Raw genomic sequence first — 16,704 nt, 5'->3', positions numbered from 1 at the left:
CCACCGGCATTGAAAAAATCCTTGTCAGCCGCCAAAATAATGTCTCGCACGGCACATCGAATATAGATTTTGAAAACCATTCCATTCAAATTTTCCTCAAATAAAATTTGTATTGTGAAAAAAACATTTTTTTTTGGTTTTAACTCTCTTCATGATGTGCCAAAAATGCATCCTTTGTAGTCCAGGCAGTTTCATCTAATACAATACCCCACTCCACCCTTTTTGCTGTAAGCGACCTTACCTGACTTCACTTTCTTTTATGTGACCTTCCAGCTCCTCCACAAACTTCTCCCCTTTCATCCAGTAGATAATGGGTCTGGATTCACCGCTGTAGCCGAAAAAGGCCCTGCAGTCGATACTGAGTGGCATACCTGCGTAGAGGGAGGGGGTGAAATGGTGGCTGTCATATTGCGCGGCTCAATCATGTGCAACTCTGAAAACGCATTTGGTGAAAGGCCTCTAACACCATGGCCAAGCACAACTGCATAGCCATGCAGAACTCAGCCTCTCGCACAACGCTGAAGGCGTCTATTCAGCACCATCAGTGTTTGGTAGTCCTTGTAACTCCCAGCTGTTCAGGGACCCACGCTGGTCAGAGCCAATCAAAGGCAGAGGATTACCCTGAAGATCAAAGAACACAACCCAGACCCCATGGGTTAAGGGAAAAAACTTAAAAAAACAAAAAAAACAAGCCTTTTAATAGATCTAGGACCACATTCATTAAATATTTAACACCACCCCTGGTTTACACCTCAGCTCCTAAGACAAATAAAGTGGCACCTTTAACCTTGACAAAATGATTGCTAAAGCTGCGTATGTGAAAGTAGCAGTTGGCTGAACAGATGCTTTCATAAGATGAGAACGCTACATAAAGTCGTATGTTAACTGTATGACACAGCCCGCTGGGCGGCCAACTCTCAAACCATATACAAATCCCCTTTGCAGCTGGGGGTTTGATCCTCTGCCCAGGAATTTCTGTACCGCAGTCAAATCTATCTGTAACTCTCTCTGCTTTCGCCTACATAAGGAGGGCAGATTTCTGTCCGAGTTTATTCAGTTGCGCTGAACTGAGAGGTTAGTATGGAACATTTGATTTGTGTCTTTCCACAAAATTTACTTCACTTACATAAAGGAACCCGTGCCTAAGACTAGAGTGCAAGATAGATCGTAATTACATGGGATGACCATCACAAGCGCCTTCCCATCTCAAGCGAGTTTTTGGATGCATGTTAAAGTTCTGTAGTTGCACAGTGAATGAGTATCTATTCACATAAATGGTTTATCACTTTAAATAATTGTTCATAAGCAAAGTAAAGTGGCCATCTGATGCTGGTCAATTAAGTATCCTTTCACCCCTCTAAATTATAATTGTTTGGCAATAGAGACATTCATTTCTTAAAACTGTATTGTGGAGGATCTATTTTTGTAGATGGGCAAGGAGCCAGATTAATGCTTGAGCATTAGCCATGCCCTTACAGTAATTCCAAGATCCTCACCAATGTTTGATGAAGGTGTTGATATAACTGAATCTGTCTGGGACATGATCCAATTCCCCAGTTCTCATCTACAACTATAAAACACAATGTATCATAATTCTATAACTGTCACAAGATATGTGAAAATGATAGAATGTCATCTTGCGGAAGACTTGCATGAAGATGTTTTCCATCTGTCAGAGCTGAGCTGTGCAGGCTTTTGTATATTACGTAAGGCAATAAAGTAATTATTATGAGTTTGCTTTAACTTTTCCCAATAGAGAATGGATGGGAGAAAAAAGATTTCCTGTTATCTTATTAATTTTTCTCTTTTCTCCAAGGTGACCTTTCCACTGAAATTTTTCAGCCAGTCTGTAGTGCCAGGTCTGCCTGATTGTGGCAGGGCCAATTTTATTTGCCCTTTATTTATTCAGGGAGTCACAATGAGATCAGAGATCTCAGTTACAGGTGAGCCCTGAACCTATACTGCAATGAACACAGGGTATTGCCCCCTCTGATTAATCGGTAATGAGAAACACAGAGGTTTCGCGATTAAAAAGTAGAAATGGGGATGGAGTCAGTTTTTTTTTCTCTTTCGAGAGAAAATGAGAATGAAGTTAAACAGGAATACATGTTTTATGTTTAATAATCAACACTAAAATAAAAATCATTCATTTGAATGAAAGTTTGGAATTTGGCCAGCATGTAGCAAATAACAGGTCAGATCATGGTGACTGGGTGCATATTGCTTTCATTTATTTCCTTTTTTTAGAATTGATTTGGGAGTCAGAATCCTATTTCCATTCACATTATCACCTTTCTGTACCCGTACTCTGATTTCCATCTTACAGTGCTTCTGTCCAAGTCAAGGTGAGTGAAGTAAACAACCTTCAATATTCAAACTTGAAAACTGGAAAACTTAACTTTTACTTTCTCCTGACTGATCTTGTGGCACTGTAATTTTGGAATAAAAACTCAAAGGCATGTTGTAGGGCCTGCAAAAACACAGATTCTCAGTGTAGCGAGAAACTGTATAAATCCTGACTCCGCCAGTGCTGGATGTGGGCAGCAGCAAGGTGGCACGTAATTAGCTGTACCATTGTCGAGCAAGAGAGGATTCATTCGGCAGGGAACTACCCATTGTGCACAAGAGAGCCCTCTGGCCAACCTGGGTGCCTGCAGGCTGTGTAAACAAGGCATTCTCCAGTGCAGTGACAGCACAGCGAAGCCTGGCTACACAGGCTTTAGGGGGATGTGTGTACTCATCTGCAAGCTACCAGACTGAAGATGTTGCAGTAATAGAGCTAGGCAACAACTGGCAATGGCAAAAAAAAATTCACTTTGTCGATCCTTAATTGATAGCCACCTCTGACACACAGACTAACTATCTCTGGCCTGGAGAGGTGCAGGGTTGGCTGGTTTTTGATTTACCCCTAAAATCAGCTGCCAATATAGACCCTAGAAAAAAGGTGAGAGAAATTCGGTGTAATCGACTGTTTTAATTGAGCAATTAAGTGCTGAATAACAAAGAAATCACTGGACCCTATGGCTCTCCAGGACAGGGCTGACGACCTTGATATGTTTTCGTCAAGGTATTTTTATTCTAAAGGCTTTGTTTTTGTAAGGCCTTGGTCGTTTATGCATTGCTTAATGTTTATTTGTATCTTGTTCCATTTCACTGCCTTGACTGCCAGGAAAGATACATGGTAAATAAAATATACCATTACTATTTGGAGGATGTCTTGTGTTTCAGAGTAAAGTGATTTTTTTCTTAGCAGAATCGACAAGTTTTTCATTTTTGCAGAGAAACTCATTTCACCCTTGCAGTTTGACATTCTATTTGTTTCCTACATGTATGGCACCTTTTGTTTGTATTGTTGTGAAAACCACTCCCATCCTTTTCCACGGAAATAACAAATTGCAGTGTCATCATCCATGTTGAAAACAAAGACAAAGAAGAAAATACAATGAAAACTCATGGACCACGGACAATAAGTACAGGGACACGTATGATGATAATGTCACTCTTTACGGGCAAAAAGAACACAATTAGGTTCATTGCAAATCAATTCAAATGACATTATTTGGCTATCATTTCACATCAGAATCAGAATCAGAATCAGAATCGAATTTATTGCCAAGTACATTTACACATACGAGGAATTTGCTTTGGTCAACACACCGAGGCAGCCATCTGCGGCGCCAACTTATTCAGGTGACCACTGCCAAAAAAGCTTTCTAAACTTTCCACAGCTTTTGTCCAAATACATAGGAATCAGTGCATACTGAAACTACACTCAAAGGGACCTTACTGAGATTTCAATTCATCTCATTTCACCACATAACGGTCATTTAATATGAAATAATAATGGCTGATTAGGTCCTACCATTAATTGTACAGATATATTTCAAATTCAGACTATTCTGACAGCCATTATGTGCTATCCTGTGGAGAATCACACACTTTCCCCTGAGGCACCCAAGAGCTTTTCTGTACTCATGCCCCTTCTGAGATGGAATTCAGTTCAATTTTATGTGTACAGCACTGAGATTTTTTACAGGAACACCATCACAAAGGCACTTCACAGGAAACGTGGGAAAGACTGAGCCTAAACATATGAGGTGAGTGGAATTCAGAATATCTAGATTTTTTTGGGTGAGATATCCTTTTAACGGAAGTCCTTTTGTGTGGAACAAAACAAAATCCTAGAGTTACTAGATGATTCAGTTACTTGGTGGATTGGGGCATGTTACAGACACAGGGGGCGAAGAAGGACTCATCAAAACAAAGCTAGAGACTGACTAAACACTCTTGTTTTGTGTCAGTGCAGGTCAGGGCCTGAACCGACACACCATACAGCAGTTGAAGTTTTGTCACAGATCAGCCGAAGGCACGGGAGCGACGTGTGCAATGTTCTCTCGCGCGTCAGCGAAAGCTACCAGCTTCGCTGAGAGCAGGCCGAAAGAAGCTTCCGGATTTCAGAAACCCACTGACCGCCAGAGGTGCCAGGTGTAAGCACAGGTACAGGAGTGTCTCTGCGGGCCTGGCTTCAGTTCGGCAGGAAGTGAAAGGGGGGAACGGGAGCACGGTCCCCAGATGGCTGTAGGTCTGCTCACTGCAGCTGCTGTGAACAGTTTGGCTCAGCAAGGCACTCTAATGGGTGACTTCAAACAGCTGACATCACTGATTCTCTGGCACCCAAAGCACGCTAACTGGGAATAAACCATCAGTGCCACATCAGGAAACGTGACAGTTCGGTATTGTTCAAACTGCTTCCATTAGACCTCATAACAAAGCAGGTGGCCCCTGGTCTTACAATGCCCTCTATAACGATTGGGACGAAGACAGATTTTTTCTTTATTTGGCTCTGCACTCCACAATTTTAGATTTGTATTCAGACCTGGGTAAAATACGTATTTTTGTTTTGAATTCAAACTTTTCTGTGCTCTATTGATCTTGCCTGGTGTAAATTAGCCTGCCAATATGACCAGAAGGCGGGGTTTGCACTTTTTGAGAGTATCTCATTGGTTCCAATACACCAGAAAAGAGCACTAAAGTGTAGAAAAGTATTTGACCCAGGTCTGTTGTAATCAAAGAATTTGCATGGTGCAGATTCTCAGTTTTTATTAAACCATATTTTTTAATACATTTTGGTTTCACCAAGTAGAAATGACAGCACTTTTTATACATGCTCCCCATTTCAGGGCACCATAATGTTTGGGACATATATGTTTGGCCCATACTTGATCTGACCCAAGGTCACACAGCTAAAAAATAGGCCTGATACTCAGTCTGATCACATCATACTTTCAGGCCCTGCAGGTTCTGGTCACGATGCAGACCTCTATCAAATGTGTGCTGCAACAAAAAGGCATTTCACATGTGCTTACACACACTTTAAAACATTTTTCATCTGTATTTGCACTGCAGCAGTGAATAAAAAAATGAAGAAAGTTGCAAGGTGCCTGTAGAAAGGTACCTCCCACCTGGGAGAACTCTATGTCCAGTTATTCGCTTTCCACCATAATGAAGTCGTACCCCAAATACAAAACAAGTTCATTTTCAATACCAAGATTTACTGCTTCTCTAGGGCATATGCATGACAGATCTACACTCCAATGTTCTTCAGTGCTAATCCCTGTTGTCTAAATTTCACTGTTTAAGGGAAAATAATAAAAAACAGAATACTCATTATTCAGATATGAAGGTGCCATACTCCACCTCTAGAGTAATAAGAATAGATTACTTTGTACAAGAATAAAAAAGTGACAGACTGAAATGAGAACTTCGGATCAAAGGAAAAACACAGTAGCAGAACCTCGCTGCTCCAGGCTCTGGCTGAATCATTTTAATCGTGAAGTTTGTTGCTGCCGACTCCTGAAGACCTGCATGTGCCTGTACCTGTGGTAGAGGTCTGCTTTAATTGCAATGGAAACACCAACTGGCTGGTGCCTTTCAACAACTGTCCAACGGGTCAGAAGTGAATCTCAATGAAAATCAACACTGCCATCAAGGAAGCTGTGCTTTCAGTGACAAACACCTCTGCACTGCGGCTAGGAAATATGGCTTTCAACTTCATAGCCAAGCTGTTTCATCTCACAGCATGGGCACACACATGCGGGATTTTACACTGAGGAGGTTTCCACTGAGGTACACATTTTAATCACAATAGCTCTCTATGCCCGTCAGGGATATCCAGGGATTAATGGGAAATTAAAAATATTTTGCGTTGACTGGTATTGCCTCAGAGTATACGAGGCTGTTATTAGAAAAGATTGTCAAGATAAAACTTCCACCATATTTTAACACCTATAAACAGCACACACTCAGACTGGTAGGGGATAAATATGTTGCTGGGACACCTTCCCTTTACAAATGAAGGGAACATATTTAACACTTATTTAACATATTTTCTAGAAGGAACAGGGCATCTTTTGTATGATTCCAACAGTCAGTGGAGACTTTTAACAGAATGTCAGTTACCATTGTAGGGCATTTCAGTTATGCATTGTACAGCATAATAGACACAAGGCTTGCATTAACATACAGAATTCAAGCTACATACTACATCTTCCACAGAGTACAAGGACATTGGTGTGTATGTTCATTGGTGGTAGATTACAGGATTTATTTGGTCAACGGGAACATATATCATTGCGATTCACAGTTCACTGCTTTAATAGATAGTGTCATATATGGCTCAAGCCTTTGCAGTTGTTTTATTACAATTTATCTGACAATTACATAGGGGTGAATATATTGTGTGCTACATGCTGGCACACTCTCAAACTATAAATAATTGCAAATGCATGGATCTGCGCCCAGTGCAGCCCGTACTTCAAAAGCCTCATCTGAAGGCCATTCAAGCAAGAAGCACACCACCTATTACACTCATATTACACTCGAATGAGCATGCTCAGAAATTAATAAGAGCACCACGGCTTTTAGAAAATTCACACTCGTTTTTACAATGGACGTCTCAACCGAGGAGTGGGCTGGAGTGGGTAAACAAACATTCTGAAGAAGCGGGAATGATTTGCGCAGTCAAATTGGCTGTTTTTGTTCTGCGGCCTGGCTGCGGCATATGCCCAGGGGTGTGCTTCAGAGTAAACACCCTCGCAGGCAGCCAGGAAGTGAAACATCCAAATGTGCTGAGCAGGCGACCGGGAGACAGCCCGGCCTAATCTGCACGAGTGAATGCGCTGGCACCGCAGTGTGGCTCTGGGTACACTCTCCAAATTAACAAATTAACAATTAACAAATACAATGAACCGAGGAAATCAAAGGAGATGAGGATCATCAAATCTTAAAACACAGTCACACCAAAATAAATTATAAACGGCAGACAAACGCAATAAGGATGAAGACTGGAGATGAAAGATTAAGATAAACATAATAAAAATGAAAAGCTGGATAAGAGCCTCTGTAAAAAGTCAAAATGTAAATATAAATAAGGTTTAAACATGATGTTAAACATTTTTATAATACTGTCTTCCTTTCTCAAATAAATACTGATTATATATGGACAAAAAAAATACATAATTAATGCAACAGAGACTCACATCCTGGAAGAAGACCTGCAGTACATCCCAAAAATTTCTACTGAAAAATATACTTATATAATCCAAAATATTAATATCATTCATGTTGTAACCACATTCCAAGGTTTATTTTCTGTTTATAATATGTGTAGTGTACCCAAAATCTAACCTCTATCATTTGTCCTTAATCACTGTGAGATTCACTATATTCTTGGAAAGTGAGAAACTCAGGCATCTCAGAACCTAGCACACTTGCCCAATTATAAAGCAATTCCTATGCTGAATTTTGACATTTAAACAACAGTGCATTTGTCTTTGATAATGCAAGTTATCATGGCACTTAAGGAGAACAATACAGTACATTTCAGACTTTCTCACAAAGGCATGCAAAATGAGATGGGGCAGTAGGTGTTCCGCTACACTGTACCACTCCCTGTACTGAAATGTTCCCCAAAAAACTGATAGAGCAGACAGAAAACTAATTTAATCACAAAATTTAAATATTACTTTTCTTGTTTCATTTTCATTTGTTTTAGCCTTTCATTCTTTGAGCATACACTGCTGCAAGCTGTTTCAAAGTTATTTGTCTTATTTAACTATTTTTGTGCAAGTAATACAATTTTTATGAGTAGACCTACTTCCAATTGTTTAAAAAACAAGGTCACTGCTCTTTAAAAATGCCAGTTACACATCAGCAGTTCTAGGCACTAGAAGCAGCAAATAACAGTTTGAGAACATTGCCATCAACCCTCTGTGCTTAATTATTGACAGCTGACAAAATTCAAAATGAAATACAATAATGGTAAAATGGAATTATGTAGCTACTTTTTTCATGGCCGCCATGGCAATGTTGCTACTGTATAATGTGGTCACTAAAGGCACTGTCTTAATAGGTTGTTAAAGTTTGCCACTAGTTTGTCCTAAGTAAGTAAAAAAAATCAAGTAAGTGTACAAAAAAAAATAGTTGGCCTTTTAAAGTTGTATACCTGAGGATTTCCTGCCTGTGCCAGAGAAAGCTATATTCTAGAATGCTTGATGGTATGGGTTTTAAGTTGGCTGGTCTTATCTTTTTCCCTTGACTTTATTGTGTATATCACAGCTGTCCAATTTTAATTCAGCAATTTCCTCTTAATTAGGGCTACTAAGTTGTACAAGTCATCAGCAGAAGCACGCTTTCCAGGGATGTTGTTGTATTGCTGGTTGGGGTTCATGCAAAGCCTGTGCTCTTCTTGTTGTGTAGTCAGTCTTGTTGTAATAGTGGCTCAAAAAGTAAAAGTGCATTTACATAATCATGTTTCTTTTTTGGTACCACCATAAAGTGTTGGAATAGTTCACACAATGACCGCATTGCAGTTAGGAATACAATATTGTCATAGGATAGCTCCAAGTAGTGCGGGAGCAGGACACAGCGTGTGTGGAAAATGTATTCCGAAAAAACCTATGGCCTACCCACATTTTCATAGGCCTGCACAAAAATGTATTTCTGCCTAAATCCCTGGTTTAAACAAACTTACTTTAAAAAATTATAACTATGATCATGAAACTACTGACCTTTAAAAAGCTTAACAGTTTTTTCATTCTCCTTTTTCTTTTTTTTTACAACTTGAAATGCCAAATGATAGTTGTAAACATGTCTGTAACAAGGCAAGCCACAGAGGAACAGTACAAAGGTGTCACCACCAAGCGGATGGAGGAAAGTGTTCTTTATTTGGAATGTTAATTGGATGATAAAATGATTGATGAATGCATGTTCTCCCTGTGTCCTCCGGGTACTCCGGTTTCCTCCCACAGTCTAAAAACATGCATGTAGGCTAACTGGAGACTATAAATTGCCCGTAGGCATGAGTGTGTGATTGAATTTTGTGTGTGCCCTGCGATAGATTGGCTACCTGTGCAGGGTGTATTCCTGCCTTGTGCCCAATGCATGCTGGGATAGACTCCAGCACCCCCTGCACCCCTGCCCAAAAATAAGCTGGTATAGATGATTGATGGATGGATTTATGAATGACACAGTCACTCTTTTCTTACATTGGCTTGCATCATAATGTAAAATACTCCAATAAAGGCACTATTCCAGCGCAGATGGGCCTCATCTGGTGTTGAATTCGGACTGTGATGACTGTGGCCGACAGCCCTGTAGGGCAATGCACAATTGACTCTAATGTCACCCATGTAATAGAAGGTTTCATTTGGCAGTGATTAGAGGGTCTCAACATGCTCTTGCCTCTTCCACTGGTTGACTGGGCACCCACAAGACCACCTATTGAGCTGCAAACAAGGCGTTTTCCTTTGACTCATGTCAAGCCTGACTTACGAACAGTATGGTAAGAAGTTGAAATCACATGCTTCGGAGAAGAGCACATTCTTGCCTGGGCTTACCACCATGCAAAGACGCCACTATTTGCATCTGCATTTGTTCAACTGATAAGTAAAGTATTTGTATTTGTAATTGGATAGAAACCAGAAGTGTGCATGGTTTAAACCGGAAGTGACACAAAAGTCAAGAGTAACAGATTTCTAGCTGTTTTGTATTTATATCCGCTATCATTGATTATGTATCCACCTAGTATTATGTTCATAACCGCCGCTCGCCCCATCCTTTAAAAAAAAAAAAAAAAATCCAATATATTGTAACGGCAGGGATCAGACCAGTCTCGAACATTGGGTCTCCAGGGGATGGGCTGCACTAGCCACTGCACTAAAGATTAATTCACTGTTAGCAGAGCAGTTAGCCTCAGGAGTATATCGCTACTCTACTCCCCACCTTCCACGGAGCACGCCCTCATTCTCTCATGCCACTCACAGGAAGCCGCACCTGCGGGGCACTGCCCTGTCCATCGGAGCCATTCACCAGTGAAAAGGCAAGGATCTGGCAGGTCTTGAACTCGGATCTCTGAATTCACCGTTAGCGAAGCAGTTAGGCAGCCTCAGGAGCGTATCACTACAGTGTAGCCACCCTAAGTGACTATAGCATTCCGAGGAAGCTATTACTGAATAGAAAATACATAGTGTATGGTCAGATATTTCAATGATAGATTACAGAGGCATATTATGTTCCTATCTTCCTACTTCCTACATATTCTGTTCCTACTCTTAGCAGTGATTATGTGATTATGCCCGCAGGCAAATCACCTACAGGCTATTTAGGTGAGGGCTAGCGGGAGAGGGACTGCGTGAAACTTTGATGCTGACTTGCTAACTCCATTATTGATAAAGAAATGTGTGACTTTTGTTTTTGAACAAATGTATGAATCACACCCTGCTCGCTGTTAATCGGGCAAAAACATAAATGACAGTAGTCATATAACTACCGTCTGAGAAACGAGGCTATATAAAAACACTGAAGGCAGCTCCAGCCCAATCAGACATGGATAACCCACAAAGACACCTTTTTTGTGGCTCTCTCCCTCCTACATCTTATTCTTCTCTGTGCTGTGGCAGCTCTGAAAATGTGATCAAGTAGGTGCAACATACAAACTGGCACTATTACTTTGCCATTGGATATAAATTAATATTTGGGCATTTATAATTATGTCATAATTTGTGAATCTGAATTGATAGTGAAAGCTATGGCAGTGACCACAGAGGAAAAAAGATTGAGCAGCCCAAAATAGGGAGGTTTTTTAAAAAAAAGTATAATATCAGTAAAGTACTTTCATGAACCCATGCACTGCAGTTTGAAAGCAGCCAAGACATTAAGTGTTGGTTGGTAAGTATAAGGTATCCATTTCTGAGCTTTTTAAATGGTGTCTACATTTTTTGACACTATCTGTTGTAATGAAATAATTGTGATTGAATGAAAAGCTGACCTGCTATAAGGACACCATGTTCTCTTTATATGTTATATACTCAATTATGTGAAGTTCTCAAAATGGTTCCTCATTGTCCTTCTGACACAAATAAAGTATACGCTTCAGGAACTGTGTCACAACCAGTGAAGGACAAAGTAGACTCACACAGGGCCCGTTACACTCCAAAACCTGACTTCACCAAGTACAGTATCCTTCAAATGAAGCTTAACTCTCCTTATCCTTTTAATTAAAATTAAAATGATTTTTTGTGCATCAAAAGATGTCTAGGTCTCCCTATTCCTTGTGACACATAGTTGCCTTACCACAATCACTCAGTCCGCCAGTTATACTTGGAGACCTTGTAGACCCTTCTCTGCATTCATGGGATTGGTCCTGAGATAATCTAATTACATTAATAAAATGTTTAGCCTATAAGGTGGCACAGTTCTTAGAAGAAAATGGATGGGAAAGGCTTTGACAAAAGACACTGCCCATGGTTGAGCACACCTGACATTGCAATTAAGGGAGCATCTGGTCAGATCAGAGAAAGAATATGGGTGGCCAAAGAATGTGTGTGTGTGTTTCATCCTCAGTATATTTCTTTTTTTCAAAGGACACAAAGAAATAAAATCATTTTCCTTCCAGATAATTTTCCATTTGCAGGTTGTTTTTGGCATTTCTAATGATTCCACAATAAAAAAATAAATTGAACGTAAAAATATCTGTACATGAGTAATGACAAATGTTAGAGCTTCATTATGTAAACTGTGTATGTATTTAGCAAGGCACAAATGTGATGTGTGACAGAATTCCTTCCAGAATCTTGCATGTGTTTCTCTAGAGATTTTAACTTTCTCACAAAATTATGCCAAGAAATCCTGGGCTCTAAGTCTCATCCTGTTAACTGCTCTTGTATACAATGCACTACAAGAACTCCATCTTCATTAGCTGCTTTGAGGAGAAAGAAAGAACTGATCTGAAGTCAGAGGTTCTGCCTCATCGTGTCAGTGCTCAAAGATGCTGATTCTTCAGGCACCCTGTTGCTAATTATAGGTCTTTCTTGTGTAAAGGTTATGAGGAGCTGATTTTCATGGTGCTATTGAATCTTCCCTGCACTTAGCATCCCCTGAGCTAATTAATGCTGACAGCTGTGGCCTAATAGTCTAGCTGCCAGATCTAGCAACAGCTATGCTGCTACAATTAATAACTGATTTTTTTTTTTTTTGAGCTACAGGCTACTGTCATGTTACTGTGGCTCAGTAGATTTTCCATGTGCATTATGTGAATGACTCACTTATAGAAATACATTTCCAACAAGCTACCTTCTGGCATCCAGCAGCCACATATACAAGTCTTCCCACATATTCTTGTATATAAACTGGCATGGAGAGGCATTATATATTTTATAGCTACAGCTGAAATTCATGAAAAAAAGTATATAAAACAGTATTGTCAGAAATAAAATTCAAACCTTAAGTTCATTTTTGACAGTGCGTAATATTTCAATGTTTTTAAAGTCTGAGTCTATGAAATGGGGACTGAGGCAGTCTTTTGGAGTGCAAGGCTACACAGCTGGCCAGAAACAGCTGAGCAGCCAATTGTCCAATTACTTTTGGTTGACTAAAATGGGGGGCTATGGATAAAAAGAGTTGTAATTCCTACACAGATCACCCAGTACAGATGTAAATACTCTCCAATTAAAGCTGACTATAAAGTCTGCACTATAACCACATATTCCTTGTTTAATTTCAGATCCAACCTGCTAGAGTTAAGGAGCTAAAACAACCAAAATTGTGTTACAATTAAAATACTTACGGAGTGCACTGTATGTTTGGTGATGCAAACTGTATTTGCAAAAATAATGGTGTCATTTATTAATATTTTTATAGCAGCACTCTGACACAGTTTTATCTCCAACAATTTACTCGCCATCACTTTACTGTCACATATTAAGTAATGCCTGACAACTTATTTAAAGTTTATATGTGCTTTTTCTCTGAAAACTGTAGGTATTGGTTCAAGGGATTGACAACATTGACTTGTACTATATTGTATATTAGAGTAAGTAAATCACTAATGACAGCGTCCCTGACCCCCAGCTAAGAACAAGCTCTTAAATATGGAGCCAAATGTCCAGAGAATTCTTTGCTGTGTTTCTGGAGCAATTACAACAATTATGGATTACAACAACACTGTGGATTAGACTTTTTATTAACTCCCAGATCTATCATTACAATTACATGTTCAGTGCATTTTTTTCAATAATTACTTTTAAACGACTTAATGAGGTTGTTTCCATAAACATACAAAAATAATTAACAGGCACCGTACTACTTTGAGAGAAACGTGAATGCGTCTTCTAATGACCTTATTATTCTTATTCTTATTACTGTACAGCAATAGTACAGAACTAATATTTTTGCTAGTTAAAAAACACCCCACCCCACTTTATTTTTTAGTCTTCTTCAATTTTGAAACACCTAGTTGGGGTGCTCTTGCACAATAATCCAGGTAGTGCCATCTAACTCACTTTCTGATTAGAGCAAGCTATGGTCAATTATGCATAGTGACATCCAAGTGGTGACCAAATAGTGACTAGTGGTCAGCACTATCACCAGAGAACTGACACATGGTTTATAGTGACTTTTTACAACCTTTAGTGTTCAACAGCTCTTCAAATAGGAGGTATTTAATACATGAAGCAGGCCACTTACAACAATTAGTCATCACACCTGGATATAGGTTTTATGAACTACTTAAATTAAACTGCGCAATTTTACAGATCTTAATTTAGGAAATGATTATGACTGACCCAGCAGATTAAATGCCATCAAACTATAAAATACTGAACCAGCATCAGCAGTTTGCCACCCTGTTATTAGTGTGCTAACATGCAGCAGTGTGTGTTTTCACCTCGAACACTGAGATTAGCCAGGCTACAGCATTCGGACATTAAACTCCAGTGAGACACAAGAGTGCAGGGCCAAATGCACTCAGTGTTTCAGGGATGAGCCTGCCTGACATCCACTGATTTAATTAATCCGCTGGGGACTCGGGTCCTTCGGCGAGAGACTTACCCAGTTGGGCGTCTATAACACTGGGAGGCTTCTCTGTGGGGAACAGCACCTTAGGAGGCCTCGCGGTGAGCAGAGCTGTCAGAAAGAAATGTAGTTATGAAAAAGCGGGTCTAGCTTCACTCACCAGATTATTATACACTGTTTGGAAGAGAATGAGAGGATTCACTGGAAATTCATCCCTCACAAGGCTGTTACTCCTGCAGCATCTAATATTCTATGCCAGAGACACAAATTATCCATGGTGAAACACACACATACACACACACACACACACACCTTGTGGAATAAGAGGCTTCTGAAAGACTGCAGAAGAGAAACAGACCTTCAGAACGCTCTAATAGCATGACATTAAATGTGTGTGGCAGAAGTATTGTCACATCACTTGAGACTTTGAAGAAAAGCTCAGCAGATTAATCACATTTATCCAGAGTCATTTTCCAAAACCCACAGAAAGCACTTGTAAGCTTTTAAGAAGTATTTGATCTTAAACAGCTTTAAGATCAAGAAGTAACAAGGACATATTATATGAACGTTATCTCTGTAGTATAAAAGCAAAATTGTAGCTTTCAACTGAGGGGTGGCACAGATACCTAGTTTTCGGTTTTGTTTTAGAAACATTGATGCATGAATGTAGGACCGCTTGACAAAGCTTCACAACCGGTCTTCATCTTTGAAAAACATGGAAATGTTTGCCAGTCACTGACAAAAGAGGAAGATATTGGCCTGGATTCAGTCAACATTTGTCCTTAACTGACTTACTAGTAAATGCAAGCAGTACTTTTCCTCCACAAACTAAGCTCGGTGATTTAGCTTTAGTATTGATTAACTCGCCAAATGGTTTTCATGAAGGAGAAACATTTTTTTGAATTGTTGATTAATTCCCAGTTGATATATCATGAATTGAGCCCAATAAAAATATTACACCAATTTGCTGATCAGCTCAATGTTTCCCTTCCTCATTCACAGGAAGAGAACGTATAAATCTCAGTAACATACACTACATTTCCAAAAGTATGTGGACACCTGAACATCACCCACATATATACAAGCTGAACATCTCATTCCAAAACCATTGATATGCAGTTGCACCTTCCCCTCCACTCTTCTGGGAAGGCTTTCCAGTAGACTTTGGAGCATGGCTGCAGGGATTCACTTCCATTTAGCCACAAGAGCATTAGAGAGGTTGGGCATGGATGTTGGGCGTAAGGTCAGGCTTGCACTCGGCATTCCAGTTCATCTCAAAGGTGTTTGATGGGGTAGAGCTCAGGCCAGTCAACTCAAGTTCCTCCCCACCAAACCATTTATTTAAGGACCTTGCTTTATGCACGTGGGCATTGTCATGCTGAAACAGGAAAGGGCCTTCCCCATACTGTTGCTAGAAAGGTGGAAGCGCACAATTTTCTAGAATGCCACTGTATGCTGCAGAATTAAGATTTTGTTCACTGGAATTAAGGGGCCTAGCCTAAACTATAAAAAACAGCCCCAGACCATTATTCCTCCACCACCAAACTTTACAATTGGCACTATTTGGGCCAGTACGGTTGGCACTATGCATTCCACCAAACCCAGATTCGTCCATCAGACTGCCACATAGTGAAGCATGATTCATCACTCCACAGAACGAGTTTCCACTGCTAAAGAGTCCAATGGCGGTGTGCTTTACTCCACTCCAACTGATGCTTGACATTGTGCATGGTGATCTTAGGCTTATGTACGGCTGCTCAGCCATGGAAACCCATTTTATGAAGCTCTTGACAAACAGTTCTTGAGCTGACGTTGTTTCCAGAGGTAGTTTGGAACTCTGTAGTGAGTGTTGCAACCAAGGACAGATGATATTTAGGCACTACATGCTTCAGCACTCAGCGGTCCCATTCTGTAAGCTTGTGTCACTTACCGCTTCATGGCTGAGCTGTTGTCCCTCCTATACATTTCCACTTCACAATAATGGCACTGACAGTTAACTGGGGCAGCTCTAGCACGGCAACAATTTGATGAACTGTCTTGTTGGTAAAGTGGCATCCTATGTCAGTGCCACAATAAAGTCACTGAGTTCTTCAGTACGACCCATTCTACTGCCAATGTATGTCAATGGAGATTGCATGGCTGTATGCTTGGTTTTATGCACCTGTTAACAAGGGTGTGGCTGAAATAGCTGAAACCACTAATTAGAAGGGGTGTCCACATAATTTTAGAAATGTAAAGTAGCACTCAATGTTACAGTACCATCGTATCAAGGGTAGTGCGGAAATTGGCCCTGGCTAATTTAGTCTTTTCCGTGTCTAAACCAGATAAAGCAGGAGCGAAGCAGGACCCTCTCAT

At 40.2% G+C, this 16,704-nt stretch overlaps 1 protein-coding gene across 2 annotated transcripts in view; it reads right to left on the bottom strand.

Moving 5' to 3' along the window:
* LOC135262952 (X-linked interleukin-1 receptor accessory protein-like 2) overlaps positions 1–16,704 on the bottom strand; it is a 151,653-nt gene that overhangs the window by 13,880 nt on the left and 121,069 nt on the right. For both annotated transcript variants that reach the window (XM_064350418.1, XM_064350419.1), the window contains exons 6-7: positions 14,386–14,460; positions 242–371 (exon numbers count right to left, since the gene is read on the bottom strand). In XM_064350418.1, coding sequence (XP_064206488.1) covers positions 242–371; positions 14,386–14,460 — 205 coding nt within the window. The remainder of the gene's footprint in view (positions 1–241; positions 372–14,385; positions 14,461–16,704) is intronic.

Source organism: Anguilla rostrata, chromosome 9 (genome assembly GCF_018555375.3).
Source record: "Anguilla rostrata isolate EN2019 chromosome 9, ASM1855537v3, whole genome shotgun sequence".
In the NCBI taxonomy this organism is placed as follows: Eukaryota; Metazoa; Chordata; class Actinopteri; order Anguilliformes; family Anguillidae; genus Anguilla; species Anguilla rostrata.
This window is presented reverse-complemented; position numbering and strand designations above follow the sequence as displayed.